At 39.0% G+C, this 27,427-nt stretch overlaps 1 protein-coding gene across 3 annotated transcripts in view; it reads right to left on the reverse strand.

Moving 5' to 3' along the window:
* The window catches only part of LOC124711116 (splicing factor, suppressor of white-apricot homolog), a 170,270-nt gene that overhangs the window by 103,894 nt on the left and 38,949 nt on the right, over nucleotides 1-27,427 (reverse strand). For 2 of the 3 annotated variants that reach the window (XM_047240980.1, XM_047240983.1), the window contains exons 4-7: nucleotides 23,082-23,298; nucleotides 21,516-21,598; nucleotides 20,020-20,234; nucleotides 6,614-6,738 (exon numbers count right to left, since the gene is read on the reverse strand). In XM_047240980.1, coding sequence (XP_047096936.1) covers nucleotides 6,614-6,738; nucleotides 20,020-20,234; nucleotides 21,516-21,598; nucleotides 23,082-23,298 — 640 coding nt within the window. The remainder of the gene's footprint in view (nucleotides 1-6,613; nucleotides 6,739-20,019; nucleotides 20,235-21,515; nucleotides 21,599-23,081; nucleotides 23,299-27,427) is intronic. The other variant, XM_047240981.1, reaches the window with a different exon arrangement.

Below are 27,427 nucleotides of genomic sequence, written 5' to 3' on the forward strand. Positions count from 1 at the left end.
GTAGTAACACCAATATAAAAAGCTGAGCAATGATTGCAGTAGTGCTGGTACATGACATGGCTGCTTCCACAGGTGGCCCGGTCTCGGAAGGGGGGAGGATGAGCCTGCAACAGGACTGGAATACTAAGTGATGGGTGGGTGGGTTGCCTGACACCTGGGTCCTCCACAGGGATATGATCCCTTTCCGGTCTCTGAAGGAGGGAGGATGAGCCTGCAACAGGACTGGAATACTAAGTGCTAGGTGGGTGGGTTGCCTGACACCTGGGTCCTCCACAGGGATATGATCCCTTTCACAAAGGTCTAGGATTGAAAGTGGCACAGGGATGGACTAGGATGTTGTGGAGGTTAGGTGGGCGACAGACCATTGCTTTAGGAGGGTGGGAATGATCTTGGGTATGAAGTCCCTCTTATCAGGACACTATGATAGATAATCAAAACCCTGTCAAAGGATGTGGTTCAGCTGTTACAGTCTGTGGTGGTAAAATGTGACGAGGGGGGTGCTCCTTTGTAGCTGGTTCCTGGGGGTGGTGGGAGGATTTGGGGAGTGTGGGGACAAGGCATGGGAAATGTGTCTGCAGACCAGGTCTGTCAAATAATGTCTGTCTGTGAAGGCCTCTGTGAAACCTTCAAGATATTGGGCAAGGAAGCTGCTGCCAAAGCAGTTACGCCATCCCCAGGTGGCTAGGTTATATGTGACGGAGTTTTTGGTGTGAAAGGGATAGCAACAGTCTAAATGCAGGTATCGTTGGTGATTCGCGTGTTTACTGTTGACAGAGGTGTGGATGGAGGCATCAGAGAGCACGATGTCAACGTCCTGGGAGACAGCACACTGAGTAAAAAGACCAATTGAAGTGGATGGGAGAGAAGGTGTTGAGTTTAAAACGGATTGAGGATAGGATGTCCTAGCAGTGAATCCAGATCGTGAAGATATCATCAACGAACCTCAACCAGATAAGAGATTTGGGGTTTTCAGAGGCTAGGAAGGTTCTCTCTACATGGTTCATGAACAGGTTGACATACGAGGATGCCATACGGGTGCCTATGGCTGTGCTGTGGATTTGTTTGTACACCTTCCCTTCAAAGAAGAAGTAGGTGTGTGTGAGGATATAGTTACAGTGAACTCTGAATTACCTGCAGCCTATTTCTCCCGATTTCATAAGCACTAGACTGTGCTGTAGCAGAGGATACTGTAGTTATTTGGTTTCTGTTAGTGCCGAGCAATGTCTGAAAAGCAAAGGCATCTTTTGCTGATGATATGGCAGAAACTGCAAATAATACACAAACTTGCAGAAAGCATTACTGATACGCGGAATCTGGCACCGATTTAGAATGTGGGTGAAAGTACGACGTGTGATATTCGGAAAAACAAAGACAAAAAAATTCAATTTGCTACCAGTTCTGACTCACCTAAAGGTTCCTCAAAGTGGAAGGCTATGAAAATGTCTACATATGCAGAACTGGATGAAGCCATGTTGGAATGGTTTCAACAGAAGAGAACAGTATCTGGTCCCATATGCATCAAACAGGCCCAGTTTTTCTTCAAAACTTTGGGGTTGAAGGAGAATTTAATGCATCTTTGCATTTTCCAGCTGCCTAAGGAGATTTAAACGGCTTCATGGTATACGGGTGATTGCTGTACAAGGAGAAAAGTTAAGAGCAAATAATAAGACTGCTGCTGAATTTTGTAATAATTTCCAGGATTTTATTGCACTAGACTATTTAGAGCTGGAGCAAATATGCAACACAGACAAAGCTGGGGTGTTTTGGAAGAGTGTACCAACAAAGATTTTAGCTTTCGAGACAAAGCACAGTAAGCCTGGTGACAAATCAAGTCAAAGGACATTTGTTGTGTTGTGCTAATGGCACAGGAACATAAAGTTAAGCTTGGTGTAACAGATATCGCTAAAAAACCACACTATTTCAAAGGAAAAGAAATGCACAATTTATCTGTCCATTATTTTCACCAGAAAGAGGATTTGGAGGACCACACAAAATTTCAAACAGAGTTCCATATTTGCTTTGTGTCACAAGTGCAAGATCATCGCATCCGAATAAACTTGTTCTGAATTCACGTGACTAGATAATATTTGTAAAATATTTAGGCCCCCTCCCCCAAATGTGACAGCCTCATTTCAGCCAATGGATCAGGGTGTCATTGCTGCCGTGAAGATAATTTATGGAGGACATCTGCTACAAAAACTTACAGAGGAGGGCAACAATCTTCAAAACATTTTGGAAACAATTGACTATGTCAGACGCGATTTATGAAGTGTCAAAGGAATGGTGTAAGGTAAATCAATCAACAATAGCTAACACATGGAAAAACTAAAAACTGATGGAACCTGCAATACCAATGATGAAGAATACTGCTCATCTCCTACATATCGGTTGGCAGAATACTTAACCAAATTATTAGCACCTATAGTCAGCCACTGTAGCCATCACATTAATAACTCAAAAATGTTTGTTGAAATCATAAAGCAGATGAGGATAGGTCTGAATCACATCATGATCAGCCTAGATGTGGTCTCTTTGTTTACAAAGGTGCCGGTGGAAGATACCTTAAAACTGTTGGCTGCTCATTTCGCTCCTGAAATACTGAAGTTATTTCGACACTCTTTGATGACCACCTATTTTTTGTATGGTGGAAATATGAAATGACTGACGAAACAGCCATGGGTTCGCCACTGTCACCAGCCATAGCTAACTTTTGCATGAAGGATTTCGAAGAACGAGCATTGAACAGTGCTCCCTTATGTCCATCCTGCTTCTTCAGGTATGTTGTCGATACATTTTTAATCTGGTCACATGGCAATGGGGCACTGCAGCAGTTTGTTGATCATTTGAATGGTATACCCCAGAACATAAGATTTACAGTGGAGGTGGAGAAGGATGGGAAGTTACCCTTCTTAGCTGTGCTGGTGGAGCAAAAATCAGATGGATGTCTCGGGCATTCTGTGTACAGAAAACCGACGCATACAGATTTATATCTAAACACACATAGTTTTCACCACCCAGTTCAGAAGAGAGCTACGCTGAATACCTTGGTACACAGAGCAAGGACTATTTTGGACAAGGATTATCTCGGCTCCAAGATTAACCACCTGACGACAGTATTCACAAAAAAAATGGATATTCTGATTGTGATATCAGATCTACTCTAGCGAAGAAATCTAGGGAGGATGCTGTTCGAACAGATCAAGAGGATCAACACATCGCGTGGCTACCATTCTGTGGTGCAACGACCAGCAAGATCGGTAGAGTCCTGAGCCGGCAGGGAATCAGACCAGTCTTGTGGCTACCCAGGAAGATTAAGGAAATGTTGCGACCCGTAAAAGATAATCTCGGCCTGAGAGTACCGGGAATTTACAGCATTCCTTGTGAGTGTGGCAAAAATTATGTGGGCCAGTCTGTAAAAACTGTTGCCACTCGCTGTGTGGAACATCAGTGTCACCTGAAATACAGGTGAGCACAGTTTGTTAAATAAACATAAGATTCTATTCGATGAAACACGAATATTTGCTCACTCTTCAAACTATTGGGACTCTGTCATCTCAGGGAAGCAGTTGAAATTAGATTCTGTGAAAATAATTTCAACAGAGACTCTGGATATGCACTCAGCAATGCATGAAAGAGCGCAGTTGATAAAGAAAGAGTGCAGAAGGAGACTTCTTACATTCCTCGCAGTTCTCCGCCTGTTGCGATGGATGGTGCTGCAAGCAACGCTGGATAAAGTGCGCAAACAAAATCTATGGACATAGAGGCCGCCACCTCCATACACGCAGTTTTCACTATGACGTCTTCCAGCCAATGAGAAGCCATCCACTGCTTATAAAAGCGGAAGCCTCACCAATCCTCGACAGTCAGTTTTACCCCTGAAGAAGATGACAGAGGTAGTCATCGAAAGCACAGGATTTTATCCAAATTTGACGCGGTAAGTAAACCGAGAACTTTTTATGCAAGACTCAGTCGCGAAAGACTTCGTAGTCAAGTACATAAAACCATTCAAAAACCATGGGAAAAAAAGGAGGTCGAGATTCACAATATTGTGTACCACAAGTAGATGGGGGAAAATAAACACGAAAATATGCAAGGATGAGTGAGAAAATGTGATCACTACGAATAATTAAAATTATCAGAGGGAAGAATTTAGGGGATGAGACTCTGCACCAACAATCTGCACAGTCACATAGCCGTGTGTTGTGTGAGGACAAGACCAGTGATACAGTGTGACTCAGATGTCAGAGCACTGTGCTTTGGAAAGTGATGAAAAAACACAGGAAAGTAGAGACAAAAAAACGGACACTTTGTAAAGTAATGCTTTAGAGAGTAGTGCAAACGAGAACATCACAGGGTTGAGAGATGGAAGAAAAGTCATTAAACAAAATCAAAAATTGAGAAGTTCAGGTTGGACTATCAGCAACTATGGAAAGGATAGACTGCTACTTGCCAATGTGTTGCACACGGGCACGATGAAAAAACAGTTACAAATTAAGCTTTTAGCCAAAGTCTTCATCACAAAAGACAAATACACATGAAATCACACAAGCAAGCCTAACCTAGCCACCAGGGCACAGCACGTCTGCAGTGACAGCAGCTGCTTTGCCCAGTAAGCTGAATGTCTCACAAAGGCCTTCAAAGACACGCATTTGTCCTCAGACCTAGTCCACAAGCAAGGTTTCCTGTGTCATATCCCCACACACTGGAAGTTCTCCCACCACCCCCAAGAACCAGCTACAAAGGAGCACCCCCAGCACTAAAATCCACCCCACACTGTAACAATTGAACCACATTCTTTCTCAGGCCTTTGATTATCTATCATCATGCTCTGATATGATGGGCATCCTATCCCAAAATCCTTCCCACCCCTCCTAAAGTGTCCTGATGAGAGGGATATCCTGTCCAAGATCCTTCTCACCCCTCCTAAAGTAGTGTTCTGTTACCCACTCAACTTGCACAACATCCCCATCCATCCCTACAGCGCTCTCAGTCCCAACCCTTTGTCACAGGGTTAGACCCAGGTGCAAGACCTGCCCATTCCAACCACCCAGCACTTCCTATGCTAGTCCTGTTACAGGCTTACCCTACCCCATCAAAGGCTGGGCCACCTGTGAAAGCATCCATGTCATGTACCAGCGCTGCTGCAACCATGCTCAGTATTTTATAGCAGTACGATTATCAACTAGCTATCCACCAGGATGAATGAACATCACCAAACAGTGGCCAAGAGCAAAGTGGACCTCCCTATTGCACAACATGCAGCTGAACATAACATGTTTGATTTCAATGGCTGCTTCACAACCCGGGCTGTCTGGATCCTCGTCTCCCCACCAGCTTTTCTGAACCACGCAGATGTGAATTATCCTTACAACGAGCCCTCCACTCCCGAAATACACGCCCTCCACTCCCGAAATCAACCCAGCCTCAATCTGCAACAACCTACTATTCCCACAACCCCCACCTAACTGTTTCTGCCCCTCTGTCCTTTCACCTCCTCCCAATCCACGTCCCCATCCCCATTATGCACTGTTTCTGCCAATGCACTCACCAACGTTTTCCTCTTCTCTACTCCTATCCTTTCCCCTACCTTATTTCCTTTCCGTCCCTCCACCAGAGTCTCCAAACACTGCACTGGGTAGCCTTTTCTTCCACCTATAGTCCCTGCATGCACTGCTTCCTCTTCCCCCTTCCGTACCCTGCTGTCCCTCCCCCTTTCCCACTCCTCCACAGATTGTTGCTATTGTTCAATGTATATGTTTAATAATTTTATTCAATCATAATAACACAGTATTACCAGTTTTGGACTGTTATGGCCATTTCTGAAGTGGAACTTTGACGCATTTGGATATATCGCAATGTGAGAATTAGGGCACTACAGTCACATCAGAAAATAACTTTTTTTCACCGTACATTAAGCCAGTATTTACAACCACAAAATATCGACCAAAATGTCAAAAACAACGGCTGTATGAAGAACATGCTGAAGAAGGCCAAAACAGAAATACATCAAATATGATGGAGTACCGAAACTGGTTTTAAACACATGTGTTAAACTATACCAGTAAGCAGATGTAGAATATAATATATATATTAAAAAAAAAAAAATCACCGTCTCCAAAATCTGCTCTCTTTTGTGGCAGTGAGACAAGACCAATTCAGCAGCAAGGTAAGAGAATCCTAGAAATCTAGGAGATGAGACTTCCATGTCTTCCACTGGAGTAAGTCAAAGAATGAAAATTGGACATTAATACAGATAAATTAATGAAAATTGACAAAGTGGTTGCAGTTTTCCCAAAAGCATCAGCTCTGATATTTTGAAACTGTGGAACACAGTGAGCTCTTCTGAATTGTTTTTAGCATCCCAATGGAAAATGAGATATAGGCCACTCTCACACAAGCAGTACTCAAGAGCTCCGTAAGTTTTACAGTAAGATTGCACCCAGCCTCATATGGAATAAGAACAAGAAATTTTGAGCATATGTGTTATTTTCAGGCAGCCACATCTTAAACTATCAATCCTGGCTTTATTTTATTTCATGAGTAATATTTTGTAAATATCACGGGAAAAAATCTATGATGTTTTCTAAGAGTACTTAATAAAAGCATTACTTACATTTACTGCGAACAATGTCTTCAAATGCTCTTCCGTTCTTGGCCACATACGAAGCCATTTTGTCAATAATCAGCACCATCTCCTGACTAGGTTCTGGTGGAATGGCTGCATGATGATGAACTGAACTGTGGACATCCAAACAAGACAGGTGAGAGATATCCAAATGACAAGCTGGTGTTCTCTAAATAAAACAATGAGCAGAGAATGAATCACTGAATTTGGGTTAGTACATAATGAAGTTCTGTATACGACGGTCACTTACATGTCAAAATAACATCTACCTTATGCACTCTGGCCACACAAAAGTGCTCTAGAGACAAACTGTACTGGAGCTTTAAAACCATTTTATTAATAAATAGGCTAATTGGTAAATATACCCAACAGTGTTATCTATAATGACAAAAAATTTACTCTAAGCAATGTCATGAAATGTTATAGGATACAAATATTTTTTTAGTGACTGTCAGTGGTATTTGCGTTCAAAAATATTCTTGGTATATCACAGTCACGGTTTATTATTGAAGCAATAGACAAAATCAAGAAACCAACTGGTATCACATGGGACAGGGACTTTGTACATAAAAATTTTATTCACATACAAACCTTCATCACTGAAGAATAAATAAATCTGCAAAATTTTTATTGTACTTACAACAAACTGTCATCAGGTCAAAGCTTCAACTGTGTAAGTTCATGACTAAAAGGACCTGGCACAGGCCCAAATGACTATCAAATGTACAGACTCTGAAAAAATCAAACAGCATTACAAGGCAATAACAAATATAACTTCAAAGTAACCTTAACTGTGTTACCCATTTGTATGAATACAAGTATTTAAATTCAGAAGAAACTGCGGGATATGCAAAGGAGCTAAATGATGAAGACAGAGATAAACACATAGCATGAAAATACCATTATTCACTAATCTTTACCAATTTTTCTCATTGCTATCACAGAAGCAGTCTCTGAAGTACACTTCTAAAAATGATCAGCAAAATGAAACAAGTGTTTTAACCTATAAAACTACAAGTGAGTGATCACACTTACATTAGAAATTGCAACTCATTATCAATGTTTAATAACTGTTAGTAATAGTGCTACTACATATATTTCTATAAGAAATTGATTCACTTTTCATACCATATGTCTAAAATTTTCCACTTGGCCAGTTAGGTTAAATATTTATCTTCAGTCACATCTGAGTAACAGAATTCACTGACCAATGGTACCACGACAGTAAAATCATTAGAAGTAAACAATCAGAAAGCTATTAAAGGACACTAATTTTTAAAAAAGTTATGTATGCCACCACACTCGGTTAACATAGGATGTGAAACAAATTTCAAATTACCTGGGCAGTCAACATGAAACAATCATCTCATAGAAAGAAAACGGTGCATCTAAATCGATGAAGTTTGAGAATAGAATATACCTTTGAAACATATGTTCCAAGCTGAACTGTGAAGGATGGGAAAGAACTGCAATGGTTTGACTGCCACATTAGAAAGCTAATGTAAAAGCAAAGATTTAAATGCAACAAAAAATGTTTAGACAATCAGAAACTGAATGAAGCCAAAATAAGGTTAAGGAGAGCTGTGTGTGAAGCAAAAATTTTGGTCTCACATTAAATCAGTGAACAGACAAAGCCATCTGGCCACACTCTCAATGACCATAAGGGTATCAAACTGGGAACTGATGAAGAAAATGTTGAAATATAAGTGGCAGTCAAATGAAAGAGGGGCGGATGAAAAGAGGTAGGTAAACTGTTTATTATTTCAAAAGTAATCAACATAAATTTTAATATATTTATTCCACTGTGAGACAAGATGGCCAAATCCTTCAAGGAGCAATATTTGTGGTTTTTTACAGAACTCTGATTGTACCCAAGCATGCACCTCTTCATCTGAAGCAAACTGACGGCAACAAATGTTTTTCTTCAGGACTTCAAAAATATGGAAATAGCATAATGAATGACTGTATGGAGGATGTGTAAGGGCTTTCCAGCAAAACATCTGCAGCTCACTTGAAGCATCCTTGGCAACATGTGGGCATGTCCACACACATCAGAAGTTTTGCTGGGAAGTCCTTACACATCCTCCATACTTACTGTCAAATTTCTGTAACTGTACTTTCCAAACAGTGTCAACTAATACAAAGCCTCCTCCTTTATATATCTTGTGGAAATACCATGAAGGCGAAATTGAAAAGATATGAGCACACATGGGGCTTCCCTACAATTTTTTTTTTTCATTCACAACTGAAAGAGGAAAAGGGAAAGTGTCGGAGGTACACCAAGTACCTTCCACTACACACTATTAAGATGGTATGCAGAGCATAGCTGTAGCTATTGTCAGATGCAGATAAGAATCTGTAGATCATGAAGCAAGTTCAAAACATAGAGTAAATACAGAGAACACATACAACAGACATGGAACACCACTGACTTGTTTTGCAGGAATTATTATATATAACAAAATGAAACATGAATAGATGGTAAGAAATGTATTCCCTGAAATATCACATGACTGAACAGTAGAAGTAAAGTGAAAGAACCACAGTTTCTTGTAATTTACAGACTTTGACCCCTCAAGCCAGGGACTCCAGTATGTCCTCACAATCCTTAAGTGACTGCACTGCCAGCACATCAACCACATACTTGCCAGCTACAGTCTTGTAGATAAAATAGTAATGCTGCTGCTCTCTATTGGTAACAGCCAATACTACTTCATAAACTAAGTGTAGGGATATCTGTGCTTATACACCTTGTCAGAAAGAGAGCAAGTTGGAAGAAATCAGGAACTACAAACTGTCCTTGGGCAAGGAAAAAATGTATAAAGTGGTATGTGAAGCTATTTTGAAGGCTACTGAAATTTTGGTGCACAAGATATTTATTTTTTTATCAAGCCACTAAAAAGGCAAAGACGCATACACAAATTTCAAGCTGTGTTTCACAACAGAACTGCTGGAATATGACTGAAAAATACTGCGAGTTGGACTGTTTCTATGATTGCTTCTAAATATAGCACACTGAAAGTTCATTTTAAATTATCATTATGTTTTTAACATAATAAAAGTCTATTGCAAATAATTGCAGAAAATTTCACTACTTTTCAACGAGTAATTCCTGTTGTAGAGCAATTTAAATGTAATGCAGTATTACTGCACCAACTCACTGCATAAACTGCTAACAGTGGGCTATGCACAAGCTTGAAACTGCCAATTGGAAGGGTTAAATTACAAAACCACAATACTGGAATGGACTGTCTAAGCTGTGCACGTATCTCTCTCTCTCTCTCTCTCTCTCTCTCTCTCTCTCTCTCATACTGCTACTGCTCTGCAGCAGGGGGAGGGGGTAGAAGACCCGCTTTCTACATGGAATTCATGAGCAGTTAACAAACATAGCAAAGGTATCCTCATACAGCACAGTAAATAGATTTGTGAAGCAGTGAGCAAAAATGAGTATGATCTTCTCATTTCAAATTTATTTTCATATAACCAATAGTGCCAGTGCTTGTATTTCAGCTGGTGGACTAGTTTGTGGTGAGAGTTCCATCAGGTGGAATGGATAGAGGGAGAGAGAGGCAGGAGGCAAGGAGAGGATTGGGAGGGGGTGGCCAGTGGCTTAAAGGGAGGCAGCCAGCTGTAGATTGAAGGGATGGTAGATACAGGGGATAGGCATGTGACACACGGTTGTCTGAGCCAATGGGGAGCAGCACACGCAAATGTGATGTGGGGACTTGAATTGGGAGAAGGTGACAGGAGAGAACAAGGAGAAATCTTAGGTGGAGCATGTACGGACAGTGGGTTACCTGATGCTGAGGCCAGGACATTTACGAGAACAAACAATGTGCTGCAAGGGGAATCTCCCATCTGTGTAGGTCAAAGATGCTGATGGTGGAGGGAAGTATCCAATGGCCCCAATTGTTAGTCCATCTTTTAAACTGAGCATATTGTGCTCACCTGCATGTTGTGTCACCAGGTGGTCAACTTCGTTCTTGGCAACAATTCGATGGTGGCCAAGAACACTGGCTCCGACAACTGTGTATCACACGCTTAGTCTATGTACCTGCCATCCCTCCCTCCCACATTCCTAGCCACCAAACCAGCTGCCTTCCTCGGAGCTGTTAGCCACCCAACCACCCCCAATCCTTCCCTCTGTCTCCTGCCTCTCTCCCTCTACACATCCCACCTGATACAACCCCAAAACAACCTAGACCACTTACTGAAATGCAGCGCTAGCACTGTTTGTCCAGCCAGCCCCATGTAGGACTATTAAACAATGGAATGGAATAATGATAGTATTATGAAATGGATAGATTACCACACAATAGAGATGCTGAGATGCAGACAGGCCCAACAGAACAAAAAGGCTTTCAAACAAGTAAGCTTACAGCCAAAAAGGACATCTTCAGAATTGGATGGACACACACACACACACACACACACACACACACACACACACACACACACATTCACACAAATGCAACTCACACTCACATGATCACAGTCACTGGCTGCCAAGGCCTTGGCGGCAGGGTTGCGTTTGCATTTGTGTGTGTGTGTGTGTGTGTGTGTGTGTGTGTGTGTGTGTGTGTGTGTGTGTTGTATATTTCCGATGAGAGCCATTTGGCCGAAAGCTTACTTGTTTGACAGTCTTTTTGTTGTGCCTACATGTGACTCAGCATCTCCGCTATATGGTGAGTAGTAATTTATCCTTTTCAAACTCTGTCTAATAGAAGACTTTAATACTGTTGTATGTCATGTCAAATGTTTTTGCTTCAAAGTATTTTTGCATATTTTATAGACATATTACTTCATTTACCACTATTATTATTTTCAGCCATATTATCAAGAAAACAGTTCAGTAAGTACCTGATTATAAGAAAGGAAGAAGGCAGTTAATGTCCCATTTACTACAAGGTCATTAACAATATGGCGCAAGCTCTGATAGAGCCAAGATGGTGGTGAAGATGTAAGTCTTGTCCCTTTCAAAGGTAAACACAACTCAGGATGACTGGACAGGGATTTGAAACTCCCTCTTGTCAAATGTGAGTCTAATACCCATATAATCTTGTATTATTGAGCAAGGTGACTGAGTGGTTACACTGAGCCACATTGCACAATAATGGAAGATTTTATTGTCACAGTTATCACACAATGAAGAATATGAACATTTTAAAATATGTTAAATATCTTAACCCATTAAGTACCAGTGTCCTATTTTGAAGACAGAGCACGTATTTATGTATAAATAAACAATAAATTATTAATTTGCAACTATTACTGTTCTACGTCATCTGTTGGTGCTTTTTATAACAAATGTATGCTTACAGGAAATTAAAAGCAATAAATCCTACCATTAATTGATTATTGAATACTAAGGCACACTTTTCGTTATTACATGTATTTACTTTATCGACAATTTAGTAATATTTGAAATATGTGGCAAAGATCTTTTTGTGATTATTTGTAGTCAACAATGTGTCTTTTAAACTACTTGCAATGTTAGCTCAATTGGAGTTATATTCATTGTTTTCCATTGTTATAAAATATGGTGTACTCGAAATAGGACACTGGGACTTGGTGTTATCATTTCAGTTATTTGCATTGCTGCATTTTCAAATATTAAACTTTGCTACTGCCGATGTATTTTAGTTTTAGAACATGGTAATTTTACCAGATTTTGTTGCTGAGGTAAGTAACGACCCCTCTTTTATGTTACCCATTAGTAAATAAAACAGTTCCAGATGGACAGAGGTATTTACACATTCCCTTTTCTGTAGTTTGTGCTAATGTATTATTCTTTCATTTCACTTTATTTTATTTCATTTCATTTTATATAGATTATAATGGCCTTCAGACAAGATAGATACCTCACTAATGATGAAATAGAAGAAATAATAAACAGTGACGCATTCTATACTGCGGTGTCAGATGATCAGGACCATATTGATATCACCGTATGTCCTCCTGAAGTAGACTGTATGACCAACGAAGGAGGAGGTCCACATGACGTTACTGGAACCAAGCGGTCTTGAACATGCTGGACTGCATCGAAAAACCCGAGAATCATCGTGTATACTTTGACAATTTCTTCACTAGCAGAGATCTTCTGATTCATCTGAGAAATTTGGGTTTTCGAGCAACTGGGACTGTCAGAGAGAATCGAGTTGGTGACTGTGCACTACTGAGCAGCAAAGAACTGAAAAAGACAGTTCGAGGAAACTATGACCACCAGTTCGACAGGAATGGTGAAGTCTTATTTGTTCGATGGCACAACAACAGATGTGTTACAATTGGTACAAATTTTGACAAAGTTGAACCTTTGGGAGCAGCTACGTTGTACAGTAGACAAGCAAGTAAGAAGACACAAGTGCAACAACCTGCCGTTTTGAAGTCGTATAACGCGTACATGGGAGGTGTTGACCACCATGACTGGTTAGTTGGAAAATATGCGACGGTAATTAGAGGGAGAAAATGGTACTGGGTCCTATTTACACGTATGCTGGAAATGGCCCTCGTAAATGTCTGGCTCTTCTACAGACTAGTACATGGGAAAAATGCACTGGATTTCAGACGTGCTGTTACAGTTGCATACCTGAAATTGGACACTGGAAGACCGAATATTGGACATCCAATGGACTACCCATCAAGTCAGTTGAGAGTGATACCAGACAGGTTTGATGGAGTTCGTCATATGACTGACAAAAGAGGCACGAAAGAAGATGTGTAAGAGCTAAATGCAATGGGAAACCAAAAAAATATTGTGTTAAATGCCGTGTAACACTGTGTGTGAAGTGTTCTGTACCATTTCACAAGAAATAAATAGTTAAGACTTCAATACAGTTTAGTATGCTATACGATACTGTTAGATCCCAGCGTCCTATTTTGAGGATGGCCATTATATCAGCATGTATAAATATTCTTTGGCTATTTTTGTACTTATTGTGGTTCATACAGTATGTACATTATAATTAAGGAATAAAAAATTCAAACTTAGTAACTCCATTTTCAAATGAGAGGGATGCTAACTGGCGAGAGTACTAATGAACAACCAGTTTAAATGGCACGGTTAAAATACTTGTACAAATTATTTACAGAAGAATGGAAATGCTGGTAGAAACAGACTTCATTTTGGGATCCAGAGAAATGTAGGGACATCCAAGCCAATGCCGATCTTAATGTTATAAGACACATTGAATAAAAACGAACTCCCATTCATAGCATTTGTACATAAAGACTTTGACAATTGGAATACACTCTTTGAAATTCTGGGCTCAGCACTGGTAAAATACAGGGAGTGGGAGGTTATTTACAACTCTTAAAGAAACCCGAATGCAGTTATAAGAGTCAAAAGACATGAAAGGGACACAATAGTTGAGAAAGGGAGTGAGACAGCGTTGTAGCCTATCTCTGATGTCATTCGATCTATACTTTGAACAAGCAGTACAGAAAACGAAGGAGAGATTTGAAAGGGAATGGAGTTTAAATAGAACAATTAAAAACTTTAATGTCTGCTGATGACACTGTAATTGTGTAATGATGGTAAAGAACTTTGAAGAACAGTTGAATGGAATGGATCGTGTCCTGGAAACAGGTTATATGATTAACATCAATGAAAGTACATAAAGGGTGATGCAATTAGTCTAATTATATTAGGCAATGATGAGAGAATCAGATTAGGAAATGAGACACAAGAAGTATTATTTGGACAGCAAAATAACTGATGATGACCAATGTAGAGAGGATAAACATGCACATCAACAATAGCAAACAAAGCATTTCTAGGAAGAAACATAAACATAAGTGATAAGGCTTTCTGATGGGATTTTTCTGATGAGCAGTCTTGTAGAGAAGCGAAATGACAACATGAACAGTTCAGACAGGGAATAGAAGTTTTTGAAATGCAGTGCTATAGAAGAAAGTTGAAAATTAGATGGGTAGATCAAATAGCTAATAAGAAAATATTGAATGAAATTGTAGCAAAAAGAAATTTATGGCAGAGCTTGGTTCAAAGAAGAGATTGGTTGATAGGACACATTGTGAGGTACCAAGTTTCATAATGAAGGGAAGTGTGGGATGTAAAAATTGATTACAGTAAGCAGATTCCAGCACAAGTAACCTGCAGGAGCGATGAAGAGACTTGCACAGGACATATTAGTGTGGACAGCTGTATGAAAACAGTCTTCGGACTGAAGACAACAACATTAACTTCCACAAAAAAGAACATTTAATTTCACTAGATATTGTTGAAATATCAAGTATAGATGAAAGAAATGGAGCATTTATGACATCTGAAGTAGCAAGAAATTTGTACATGCAGTAAGAGGTTGTAAGGATGGATGGTGGAAAGCACTGGTTTGAAAAATTACAATGGGTCATCATCAAAATATTTTCATTTCCTTTTCAAATTTTATTACTAGTAAATAAAAACCAAAATCCAAAGATCTGAACTAACAGAAATCAAGAAGTAAACAATGAGAGTGGATACCCAGGAATGACAGTACAAGCTCTATCAATTATCAAAGAGTGGAGCCACAATAAAAGATGAGAGAAAGTACTACTTTTCACTGTACAGAAAACACAAGGCAGATATTGGAATGACTTGAGCAAGCATCTTAGTCTAGAGAAAATCAAAGTTCAACAATAGACAAGTTACACTAATGTTGGGAAGACTTGGAGCACAAAGCGTTGAAATTAAAATACACAATAAAGTTTAAGACATAAAAAGAATTTATGGAGGAGGATCGACAACAAGATCATAAAGACAGAGCCCACGACCGGATTAGGGAAGGAAGGGGAAGGAAATTGGCCGTGCCCTTTCAAAGGAACCATTCCAGCATTTGCCTGGAGTGATTTAGGGAAATCACGAAAAATGTAAATTAGGACAGCCGGAGACAGGTTTGAATCGTCGTCGTCCTGAATGCGAGTTCAGTGTGCCACCTTGCTCGGTAAAAGAATTTATTATCCAGTAATGAAATAGTGCTAATTAAAATGAGTGAGGTGGCTTCAGAAGATGGAGAAAAGATGTCTAATTATGGTACAGAATTAAGTTTCACTGTCTCATCAGAAAAATGTCCAGCTTACAATCACTTCATTCACATAGGGATGGATGGAAGGAAGGAAGGATGGATGGACACACACACACACACACACACACACACACACACACACACACACAGAGAGAGAGAGAGAGAGAGAGAGAGAGAGAGAGAGAGAGAGAGAGAGACCGGGGGGGGATCAGTTACATCAGCCTGATTGAATAGTCCATTTTTTGTACATATTACAAACATAATACACCAGAAAAACACCTGTAAGTATCTCCGATGTTGAGTAACACTTCTGAGCGACACAAAGAAAATATATATAGTATTAAACTCAGTACATTTGCTTCATTACTTTCCAAATGGCACTCAGTTTCTACTCACATTAAAGCTTTAATTCACACATGTTAATCATTGTAACTTACCTTGAAACATGTACATCTCAAGTAAATCACTTTTGGGTCAGCATAATTGTATAATTATATATACAACAGACAAATAAACCAACATTACTCCGCAAGACCAGCAGCAGTTACAGCAGACACAACAAGGCAAGAAATATGTTTGCAGGCTAGAAGGAACTGTGAAGCAATTCCCACTAGATAGATTGGAGTAATAAATCCTTTCCAACTCAGAAGGGTGTGGCATTGGCTTCAAAGCAACACAATCAACTCACAAATTAGAGAACTCAATGTTATTTTATGTATAAAATGTCCTTGTAGTGACAACATTTCATAAAAGTTTTGATGTGTAGAAAAACTTTGGTTATAACAAAAAATATTTTCCATCATCGATAATGTGCTTTCAGCAGCTACACATGCCTGTTACATTTTTTAAATTACCTTACAAATTGTCAGCTGATGTGAAAATGCTGTACATATAAATCAGTTTCAATACCTCTGTTTCATAAAAGCTGCACACATGTAACACCATTCAGATGGTGGTATTTGACATTTACAGCATTGCTATTATGTAGCTGATAACAAAATCTTATGGTAAAATAAATATAAAAAACATTAAGGAATACGAATGGTTGACTTTCATTCATTGGGAGAATTTCAAGAAACTGTAGCTCAACTATAAAGGAGACAGCATAAATAACAGTTGTATGACCCATTTTTGAGTACAAGACCCCACCAAGTCAGATTACAGGAAGATCATGAAGCAATTCAGAGGTGTGCTCCTAGATTTGTTACCGGTAAGTTCAATCAACACATGAGTATTAGTGAAATGCTCTGAACTCAAACAGGAATCTCTGGAGGAAAGAACTGTGTGTGTGTGTGTGTGTGTGTGTGTGTGTGTGTGTGTGTGTGTGTGTGGGCGCGCACACGCGCGTGCGCTATGAAGGCCAAGTTTGCAATGGAAAGACAGGCAACTGTTGATTCATAGCAGGAGGTGAGAGAACACTATTAGGGTACCACACATTTTTCCATCTAAACTTATGAACTCCTTCAATTACATTTCATCCAGGATGTTAAAGCATAGAAACTGTTGATTATGTTTTCTAATTAGTCTTCATTTGTGTTTCATACAGAAGGTTATGAAAGTCCAAAAACTGTTGATTATGTGTGGAAAGTTAAAATAGTGTGAGAGATGAATACTTGAATCCAGATTCTAAATCTTTCATGATCATTATGCTCCGATTTTAACTTCCCAAGCATACCTCACAGACAAACTCGGAGCTTCAACTTGCCATAGGCTGCCCCTTATTAGCTTCAAATTTTGCAACGGCTCTGTCACAATGCTGTGGGAGAATGGGTATGATTGGAAGTTTAGTTTCGTCACAGTTCCTGAATTGTTAATCCTTAAATCTTCTAAAGAATGTATTTAGTGTTGATCATGTGAAAGTTGAAACTGTAACAAACAATCAGCATAGTGTATACTGGGGAGAAGGGTAGACAAAAATAAATCTTACAAACTCCCAGTCATTAGTGACACCAGTGTATTATTTCCCAGTAAAGAAACAAGGCAGTCTCTCCCATAAACAAGCACACACTCAGAAATTCTATTCTTTTTATATTTTTTGTGCCTATGGCCCAAACACAATTAATTTGAGGGTGAGTTGCAGCCTATCCCTAATCATTATTTTATATTTCCATCCTAATTATCATAATTAGCTATGGTATTACAGTGAATAAAACATCTGTTCTTCAGACAGCTTAAACTTCATGTTTGTGCTATTTCATAATCTCTAAATGGCCATGTACCCACACACACACACACACACACACACACACAGTGGTAAAGAGAGCACAATTCATAATGCAGAAGGTTCCAAAAAGAAGTGAACATCAAATTCATACCAGCACAAAATTAGTATAATTGTATTAATATTATAGATTATAAAATTACAGAGTTGAAATGGCAGGCTAGTGCCAACCTTCAGGAGGTGAAATTCCAGCACTGTCGGGTATAGGTTGAGAAAGGTTATAATGGAAAACTCATCTTGTTTCAACAGGTTGACACCCCCCCCCCCCCCCCACTACTTTCCCCAATGTATGCCTTTCCTCCCTGCTGATTGCACTAGTAGTTAAAGATGGGGATAGTTTTTTTTTCACTTCCAAATGTGTCTGCTGACAGGAATTTTGCCACCTGGAGGTAAGTCCTAGTCAACCATTCAACCATTCTCTCTCTCTCTCTCTCTCTCTCTCTCTCTCTCTCTACAATTTTATATTTTTCTCACACAAACTGCTTTTTGATACAAATATTATGCATTCTGCATTCTAATTATCAATAAAAACCTAATTTTGGATCTGTGCCACATTTTCAGCAAATGTTAGATAATTTGTTTGACATTACTTCTGAGTAATGAAGTCATTTTAAGTCTCCACAAAACACTGATTTAATGTATCAAGATTTGACGTATATGTGCTGAAACCAAAAGAATCACCATAACAATGTTCAATAACTGATCTCTCAGACTTTTAAATCTGTTTACTGCATTGTACATTAAAAACTTAAATACTGAATGAGAAGACTATCTGCCAATCAAATGAGTAACTTGATTCACGAGTTCTTGTTTACAATTTGATTTGTCTCAGTGAAAACAGATTACAAATATCTTTAATGAGTCAAAAGTTATATGAAATTAGAAAGTTAGGTGCCTCACTCTTGTTTATTTCAAGTATAAATGCAAGCAAATCATAGCAGAATATACGGAAAGTTTTAAAAATCTATTTCCTTGTATATTTTTTTTTATGATCTGATCTTTGATGTTCATATAAGATGGACATACCTAGTGCAAGAATTTGGGAAAGTGAGGCACCAGTTCATTTCCTGGGTTAATATGACAATGCATGTCATAGACATTTTATCTGCCACATGCCACCAATCACAGATGGCTATGAATCACAGTTTCTTTTTTTTACTTTTATTTTACATAATTCGTAAGCAGAACTGACAAATTTACTGTAAATTACTACTACTTTTCCTGCCACAGATTCTGAATATAATTGGCATAAACTACAACGATACAGTAAACATAATATATGATTGTGTCTATGAGAAATAAAATGGCATGTAGAATATACCTATCCCTTTTCTCTATATACAGAATTTCTATTTTCTCAAAAACTATTAAATCTGTCTCATTTGAGGTAGTTGTTTTTTGGACATTTAAAAACTTTATATTTGTGAAGTAATAAAAAATGTGATTATCTAATTATGTGTTTAAACACATAGATCCAAATAGCGGATACATTACTGTCAAATACATCATATCTTACGGTAAGGCTAATGACACTGTAAAGCACACTTTCAGTTAGCACACAAATTCATTTAACAGATAACAGGAATGTGCCACTGCCAATTCTGAAGAGTCTAGCCCACACATGTACAATGTAATGCAAGATAAATGAAGCAATTCTACTTCAAAGATTTTTCATTTGTGTGCTGCTTTTATGTTGGACAAGATATCCGAGAAAAGGTTTAATGTTTCATCACAACCTTTCCATATTCTGCTGTTCACTACTAATAATACTTTTTTAACAAGTGTTGTCAAAAAAATTTAAAATTTCCCATAAGTCAAACATAATATCCTCTTTGAAAAATACAGTATACAATTCTGTCTCATTTCCTTACTGTCAATATACATACTGGGAAAAAAAAAAATGAAGTGCGGGTGCACTGCAGTGAACAAATACTTCATATTTTGAGTTTCACTTGAGTGAAACAATATTCTGTTCACACATTTTAAAGTAAAATTATTTACAGGATAAGTTTAATGACCAAAATTTTTCCAGCACATACAGTAATTTTCAAATTTCACTTGTTCTGCACTTGTATTGCGCCAATGCCACTCTCAATGATTACTCTGTTGCTAACAGTAATGATAAGTCAGACTTCTCAGAGACGAGTACTGACCTGTAATGCTGCTGGTACTGCTGCTGCATCTGCTGCTGTTGACTGTTCGTACCCGGATGGTATCCAGTCACCAGAGTAGATTCCTGTGAAGGCTCAACTGGAGGTACAGCAGGTGCAATACCCAGTTCAACTTGTTTTGTACGAATCTTGTTCACCAGAAGAGAGTAGGCGCAGTCTGCCGAAGGTTTGTATGCGATGCTCGGGATGGATGGAGCCTACGACACATCGGTGATGATAAAAATCGCATGTTCCTGACACAAAAAATAGCCCCAGAAGGGCAACATGAATCTTCAGCCTTAAAAATTCAAGCCACATGATGGCTGGAAAGTTAGCATGGAAATAAACAGCTGCTGGTTTCCAGGTGTGTGTGTGTGTGTGTGTGTGTGTGTGTGTGTGTGTGTGTGTGTGTGTGTACACATCCCCTGGTGCACTCATTCTCCCAATACAGTGTTCAATGTGTTTCCTTAAAGCAGCAATATACAGTTAACTGGAACATCTACCATAATGTGAATAACCACATCCAAAAATTGTATAAAAAATTTAGACCAGATTGAAAACATCTCTTTCTTTGTTGAAGAACTCATCAGAATTGTAACACGCAACATTTAAAATTGTATTTGCACCTGTTAACAATGTTTTTTTACTAGACAATGGGTGACTGAAAGCAGCAGCCCACAGACGATGAACTGCATTTCTTCCTGTGTTTTATGTAAGTCTACTTTGCAGACATTTTTATTAATGATTAATTGAAAAAACACTGAAATAATAATAGTCTGCCTAGCAAAGAAAGAGACTGAATTCTCCCTGGCACAATGATCACAAGCCAAACAGTATAGTGACTGATTATTCACACAGTACTAAATTTAAATAAAGGGGGCACAAAGCCTTAAGAGAAAGGACGCAACTGTGTCTCGCTGGCTTGTAATTAAGACAGGGCATTCCCATCCACTGCTGGCGCCGTCTTCAAAATCTGATGTCTTCTGATGTTGCAGAGATTTTTGGCAATCCACGGGTCTGGTAGAGGAGGGATCTAGGAGATCTAGTACAGCTGCTACCAACCTAGGACTAACATAGCTAACATGTCACACAGTTTTCACGGAAGCTGGCGGTCCCAGGCGGCAGCAGCTGGACTTTTTCTTAACATGAAGTAGAGGGCTAAAAACTTACTGGGTGCTGTTTCAAGTCTCTTTTGTTTTGTTTTCTCAAAAAAATGTCTATATCGAAGCAATAGTTAGAGAACTTCCATTCCAATTCGAACTGTTAACCAGTCCTGGAAATAAAAAACAGGTTTTGGATTATTTTCACAGATAAAAACACGTTTGTCTCATGAGATATATTTGTTTTGTATTTATTCCACAACACACTATCACAAGTTCATCACACTTAAAGAGCAGAATGAATAGACACTGGTATCTGGAATTCGGAAATTGAATTTCACACGAGGGCACACCACACAGGAAAAGTTGTAGATGTTTGTCCATGACATCACCACCTACCAATTCTAGGCGTGATGGACCAGTTGTGGAAGCCAGGCTTGGATGAAGGTAGTGTTCTTCACCACTCGTTCCATCCGTTTCTGCTGTAGAAAGAACAGTTACAACATTACTCAACTCGAAATCAGAATAACTTAGAAGTATATTAAAATGTGACGTTCCCAAATTGCAAAAGCCTCATAAATATGTAATCAGCAGAGACTAAAATGATAACAGGAAATCACAGCAATAACAGATACACCTAACTACGAATGTATGACAAAGAAACATCACTTGGGTGTTCATACAAAAATGCATTTCTTGATAAAATACATAAAATTTGAAAGTAGAGTGACAGTGCAGCAGAATAATAGTAGAGAACCATTTGCGATCATCAGAGTGTGTTGGCACAAACGTAAATTTCTACGTCCATTAAATTTTGTCAACACAATTTGTATCCCATTTTTTCTCCTGATAGACTTGCGTTTTTTCTAAACTTTTTAAAATGTTGCATTTTTTAATAAAAATTAAATGGATATTCTGATCTGATGCGAGAAATTACTACGAGTTGGAAAAACACATGGATAAAAAGAAGAAAAAATAGTCAGCCAACAAAAGAAAGATATTCTTTAATGCCCTTATCTGATGCAGAAATGGGACTAATTGCAACAAGAGGAGCCAAAAATATGGCAATTAAGATGTCAGATTCAAGGAGACGACAGTTAGTTGTTCTGAGAGAAGCCTTGTAAACAATGAACTGTGATCATAATAAAAAGAATAAGTTGTTAAATAAAAATTTGAAATAAGAAAACATATTGAGCTCCTCAAGAACCAAAACTCAGCTGTTTCTACTCTTCAGTTAATTCTGGTTTTAGAAACAAAAAATCAAAAACTTCAAATATTTTCCATATTTTCAATCATAAATATTTTATGATGTAATTTTAGTGTAATTCATCGTTTTGGATGAAAGTGCATACTAAACAAAAGAAAGCTGTCAGCATAGCATGTGGTGTTTATAAATCTACATATAATCTCTAATAATTTCTTCCGGACGGATCCTCCTTCACTATATACAAATATTTAATTAAAACTAGTAGAATATAAAATACTGTAGACAAAACTGTTTAGTTTACTTCTAAGTGTAAGAATGTATCACCACTAACATGCAGCTTCAAAGAATATTATGTGAATTACATCTAGCTCAAAGCATTGTCCTATTTCATAATCTCTACATGTCCAGAAAGTACACGCGCATGCGCACATGCACACACTGTATCTGTAGCCTGTAAACTGCCAAATTTCATATGATTTTGATGGAAATCGTGCAAATAAGTGATGTAACATGAAATTAACTAAATTACTGTAGCAACTGATAATGGTGAAAGTATTTTAATTGCAGCAACAGTCTGAATATTTACTTCCAATGATAAGCTGACCAAACCAATTAAGGCACGTGTACTGAGGATTTGAGTGTTAACAATACACCCGAGTAGGTGGAATGGTTAAAAATGCACATTTGCCTCATACCCAATGATTTCATAATTCAACAACTCGATGGCTGTTGAAAAAGGCATCAATTATTGCACCTACCTTCCTCTGTTTTTGGTGCTTTTGGCCGATACCGCCCTGTTTTGATGGCCATCAACAGATGACGATAGTAGGCATGAAGTGGATCATCAAATGACAGAAAACTGAACTGCTGGTTGTTGGCTTGTTTCATCTTCAGGAGTATTTCCATCTGAGCACCCTGACGGCTGATGAAATGTGCAGTCTTTTCAATGATGGCATTCTGTTTCACTGTCTCAGGCTGGAGCAAAATGAAGGAAAAATTTCAACATGCTATTGTATGTACACCAAATAATAGCAAATGCTTATGAAACAACATAAACAAAAGTGACTGACATCACTATTGCTAAGTTACGTAGCACACGCAAAACAATAAGTACATAAAATATTCTTGTTTATTCTTACCCCCATAGGACATTAGATATGGTGAAACATCATGAAATAAGGCCTAAAGTTCATTCAAGGGTCATAAAGGTTGATGAATGAACTCTAAAAGTAATCAAAATAACATTGAACAATAATATATGGAAAGGTGATCTATCACCAGGACAGGCACACAGCACTTATTCAAGCTGATGATTGTTTTCTCTGTCATTTCCTTCTCTTCTTCAATAGTCAAGATGAATGTACACTATTAGGTCATTATTGACATGACATATATGCTCACTCACTAATGTCGTTTAAGTGTTTGTGTTGTTCTGTTTTATTGTTATTTATGGATGATGAATGTGAGGAACTTCTCAAAGAGGGTTATAAGTTGGAAATGGCTGTATCTGGTGATTTCTGATACAAAATTGCTAATTAACAACAAAGAACAGTTTCCAGTTGTCAGCATCATCACTGTCTTCAGACCTCTTAAAATTATATGCAGGCACCTTTAACAAGAATTGCTAAATGTTAGGCACACCGAATGGTTTGTAACAACTTCTGCCAGCAAAGAAAGGCAAGAAAATACAAAAACTGCACTGATAAAAGTGTTCAGCAGTGGATAGACAGGTGATTATCATATTTTCACCAGCACATTTACATTTATGTGCCTGTTCACGTAAAACAGTATATTTATATAATGAGTGATTCTCTTTCCTGCTCTTACATATACGCCATCCAGGACTTAAGCAAGCGTAGGAGTAGCAAGTCCCAATTATCAACCACTGAGATAAGAAACCACAACAGTCCTGGCAGTTGTACAGAGATAAAAAAACACTTTTCTGATGCCAACAGAATACAGATAAAGGCAAACTACAAAAAGAAAAGGAAGCTTATTCCTTCCACTTGCTACGGTTATATAAAGCAGCTTCTAAGAATAATAATATTACTTCAACTACACACAAACTGACTAGTTATGGCTGAATCAAACTTGCAACAGAACCATGTGGTTTAAGAAAACAGTGAAAATTTAATCAAGAAGAACAGATAAGGACCTACACATACCTTCTGAAAAGTGTACCTTTCATATTCACGCTAACTGATCACAAGAAGTTTCCACTGCAGCAATGGCTCTATAACATTTGTTTCTACATTAAGTCTCAAACAAATTATATAAGGCAAACTCAACTTATTTTACCTTTCACCAGACATTCGTCTTTCGCCAATTAACATCTCTTAAGGATACAGGCTACTTACAAATGTTAGAAAAATCTAATTTTTTTATGATTTTATTAAATTCTATAGTCTTTCCTGATTACATTGATATATACATTATATGGTTTCGAATGAAAAATGACACATATATTTAAGTGCCCCACTTGTGACAGGATACTTTCCCGGACTGGACCAGACTCTGAATGTGGCTCTCCAGCAGGGATACGACTTCCTCAAATCCTGCCCTGAAATGAGATCCATCCTTCATGAAATCCTCCCCACTCCACCAAGAGTGTCTTTCCGCCGTCCACCTAACCTTCGTAACCTGTTAGTTCATCCCTATGAAATCCCCAAACCACCTTCCCTACCCTCTGGCTCCTATCCTTGTAACCGCCCCCGATGCAAAACCTGTCCCATGCACCCTCCCACCACCACCTACTCCAGTCCTGTAACCCGGAAGGTGTACACGATCAAAGGCAGAGCCACGTGTGAAAGCACCCACGTGATTTACCAACTGACCTGCCTACACTGTGATGCATTCTATGAGGGAATGACCAGCAACAAACTGTCCATTCGCATGAATGGACACAGGCAGACAGTGTTTGTTGGTAATGAGGATCACCCTGTGGCTAAACATGCCTTGGTGCACAGCCAGCACATCTTGGCACAGTGTTACACCATCCGGGTTATCTGGATACTTCCCACCAACACCAACCTATCCGAACTCCAGAGATGGGAACTTGCCCTTCAGTATATCCTCTCTTATCGTCATCCACCAGGCCTCAATCTCCGCTAATTTCAAGTTGCCGCCACTCATACCTCACCTGTCTTTCAACAACTTCTTTGCCTCTACACTTCTGCCTCGACTGACATCTCTGCCCAAACTCTTTGTCTTTAAATATGTCTGCTTGTGTCTGTATGTGTGGATGGATATGTGCGTGTGTGCGAGTGTATACCTGTCCTTTTTTCCCCCTAAGGTAAGTCTTTCCGCTCCCGGGATCGGAATGACTCCTTACCCTCTCCCTTAAAACCCACATCCTTTCGTCTTTCCCTCTCCTTCCCTCTTTCCTGATGAAGCAACCGTCTGTTGCGAAAGCTTGAATTTTGTGTGTATGTTTGTGTTTGTTTGTGTGTCTATCGACCTGCCAGCGCTTTCGTTCGGTAAGTCACCTCATCTTTGTTTTTATATATAATTTTTCCCACGTGGAATGTTTCCCTCTATTATATTGATATCATTAATTTGAATCCAACAATTACGTTTGTTATTGTCACTGTTGCATTTCGAAATCTTTTCTGTCGTCTTATTTTCCTCTTTCTGTTTTTGCCAGTAGTTTCACTTTGTATTCACCTTCTCCCTTTTACCGTAATCTGCTATACTATTTTATCCCGCCTATATATACTAAATAATACGTAACCCACTTTGAAATCATAACCAAAAAAAATTTTTTTTGCCGCTTTCAGCACTACTGCCGCTATAATATCCACCGTTTCTAGTTCACAAACAGCTCCTTTCACCTTTTAAACGACCATTTCGGCCAGTTCTAATAACTTTTGCTTTATTTCCATTTCCGTTTTTCCCACATCACTTATAATTTTTAGCCGCTTCCCATAGGTTTTAACGTCATTATTTCTTCGTCAGACAATTGTTAGCCTCATTTTCATAATCTGCCACCACAATACCACTCCTTTTAATATACTACACGCAGTTTTTTCGAAATTTTCCCGAATTTCTCCGTCCTTTAACGTGTTTTGGCGGCAACACAACCACCTAACCTTTATGCACATCGTTGTCTATCAACCCAAGTCCAACATAGCCCAGCTGTAACCAACACCTTTTCGCCTTTTTTCATTCCAGATCTCCAGTTACTTTTCGGTTCACCTTTATCTCTCCCCATATATTTTTATTTTCATTTTCATTTCACCTCATGTTACACTTTCCACCTTCTAATACCATGTCACCCTCACAACACCCCCACAACGACCCCTTTAAGTTTTATTTACATTCCCTCCGCAAACATGCCTTCGCCCTAGCCAGATTAGGCTCCCATATTCTATTTTCTCAGGCTTGTCTGATATTTGGCATCACCCCCAAAGGCCTCACACTTAAAGTTCCCATCTCTGGCTGCAACCCTTCCTTCCATCAGTCCCTATACCAGTTCCAAACTGAACAATCCATTGCCCTCACCCACCTAATCCTTCACCTACACATCAACTCAGCCAATGAACACACCCGTCAACTCCTATCCTTAATAAAAGTCCTTAATCTTTCCTCTACCACATCCACACCGGCTGTTCAGAGCATCCTCCTACAGGCCAACCGTAAATTAGAACAGCATGCCACCCTCCACCTCAAAAAACTATCCAATCTCCTGGTTTCCCACCTCCGGAAAGGCAACTCACTCATCCTTCACAACCTTTCCAGCAAACCTCAACCTCCTCTCATTGCACACAAACCCAGTCTCTCCCATCTACTCAATCTCCCACTTCCAGCTCCACTCCCTCCAAAACCTCAAAATTCCGATCAACACAATCTGGAACCACAACACCCTAATTCAGTAGTTAACCTTTCCTCCAAACCTCTCTCCCAATCCGAAACCTCTGTCCTATCCAAAGGCCTCACCTTCAGCCCCACTCCCAGATTCAACCAAACAGCCCTCTTCAAAGATTTACTGTCCTACACCCGTACTCTCTGCTGGAAATATCAGTTTGCCACGAAGAAAAATGATCGTAATCCTACTCTTAATGATCCAACTCCCCAAGACACTATCCAAATTGAACCCTGCCTGGAA

Source organism: Schistocerca piceifrons, chromosome 8 (genome assembly GCF_021461385.2).
Source record: "Schistocerca piceifrons isolate TAMUIC-IGC-003096 chromosome 8, iqSchPice1.1, whole genome shotgun sequence".
Taxonomy (NCBI): Eukaryota; Metazoa; Arthropoda; class Insecta; order Orthoptera; family Acrididae; genus Schistocerca; species Schistocerca piceifrons.